At 35.9% G+C, this 1,244-nt stretch overlaps 1 protein-coding gene across 3 annotated transcripts in view; it reads left to right on the forward strand.

The window, feature by feature from the left end:
* Nucleotides 1-1,244, forward strand: part of LOC106873037 (protocadherin Fat 4) — a 31,197-nt gene that overhangs the window by 1,214 nt on the left and 28,739 nt on the right. For all 3 annotated transcript variants that reach the window (XM_014920244.2, XM_052976054.1, XM_052976055.1), the window contains exon 3: nucleotides 277-425. In XM_014920244.2, the coding sequence (XP_014775730.2) occupies nucleotides 277-425 (149 nt within the window). The remainder of the gene's footprint in view (nucleotides 1-276; nucleotides 426-1,244) is intronic.

Genomic DNA, 1,244 nt, shown 5'->3' on the forward strand with positions numbered 1-1,244 from the left:
TATATATATATATATATATATATATATATATATATATATATGTACGAGTGAGTGGACAAATGAAAGAAGGGCACTCAACACATTAATTGGTAGTTGAAATTCAAAATGGCTGACGACTAGCATCATACTTGAAACTCAGAGTACCAACAAATTTGAATAAAACTGTTTTGATCCATACATATATACAGGGTTGGCCTTCTGGAGTCAATTTAATTGATCTCTCTGCATCACAGATACAAATCAATATTGAGTTTTGTTTTCTTTTTTATATTTTAGGTGGGATATATTTGAATTCCAGTATTCCAGATATTGATTCCTTTAAACTGAAACTCCGAGTTTCTGATACTTGTGGCATGTATTCTGACAGCATTTTAGACATTAGATTTAAACAAAAGAAACTGGGCAGTATATCGCCATTACAAGAGGTAAGTACATGTACTTGAGAGAGAGGTGAGGAGGAGAGTCTAAAAACAAGGAAGAAAGCAAAAGGGTGGGAAAAGTAAGGAATGAGAGAGCGGGGGAAGAAACAGAAAGAGAGGAACGTGTTGTGATAGTTGTAGACATCATAATAATTTTATAAACTTTTGAGAGAACATGAAACAATTTTGGGGTGGGATAGTAGGTCTCAAAATGCATAAAGCTATAAGTAATCTTTTTTGCTATAGGCACAAAGCCTGAAATTTTGGGAGAGGGAATAAATTGATTACATTGAACCAGTATGCAACTGGTACTTATTTTAGCAACTCCAAAAGGATGAAAGGCAAAGTCAACCTCAGTGGAATTTGAACTCAGAATGTAAAGACAGATGAAATGCCACGAAGCATTTTGCTGGATGTGCTTCTGATTCTGCCAGCTCACTGCCTTAGCATAAATTTGTGAATAATGGTTTCAAATTCTGGCACAAGCCAGCACTTTTGGGGGAGGGGTAAGTCAATTACATCGACCCCAGTATACAACTAGTACTTGTTTTATTGACCAAAAAAAAAATGAAAGGCAAAATCGATCTTGACAGAATTTGAACTCAGAACATGGACATATCAATTACTGAGAAGCATTTTCCCCGGCATGCTAACGATTCTGCCAGCTTGCTGCCTTAGAATAATGCTACAAATAATCTTTTCTACTATAGGCACAAAGTCTGAAATTTTGGGGGAGGAGGCTAGTCAATTACTTCAACCCCTGTATGCATTTGGTACTTATTTCATCGATCCCAAAAGGATGAAAGCAAGATTGATCTCAGCAAA

The sequence above is a fragment of the Octopus bimaculoides genome, chromosome 23 (assembly GCF_001194135.2).
Source record: "Octopus bimaculoides isolate UCB-OBI-ISO-001 chromosome 23, ASM119413v2, whole genome shotgun sequence".
Classification (NCBI taxonomy): domain Eukaryota; kingdom Metazoa; phylum Mollusca; class Cephalopoda; order Octopoda; family Octopodidae; genus Octopus; species Octopus bimaculoides.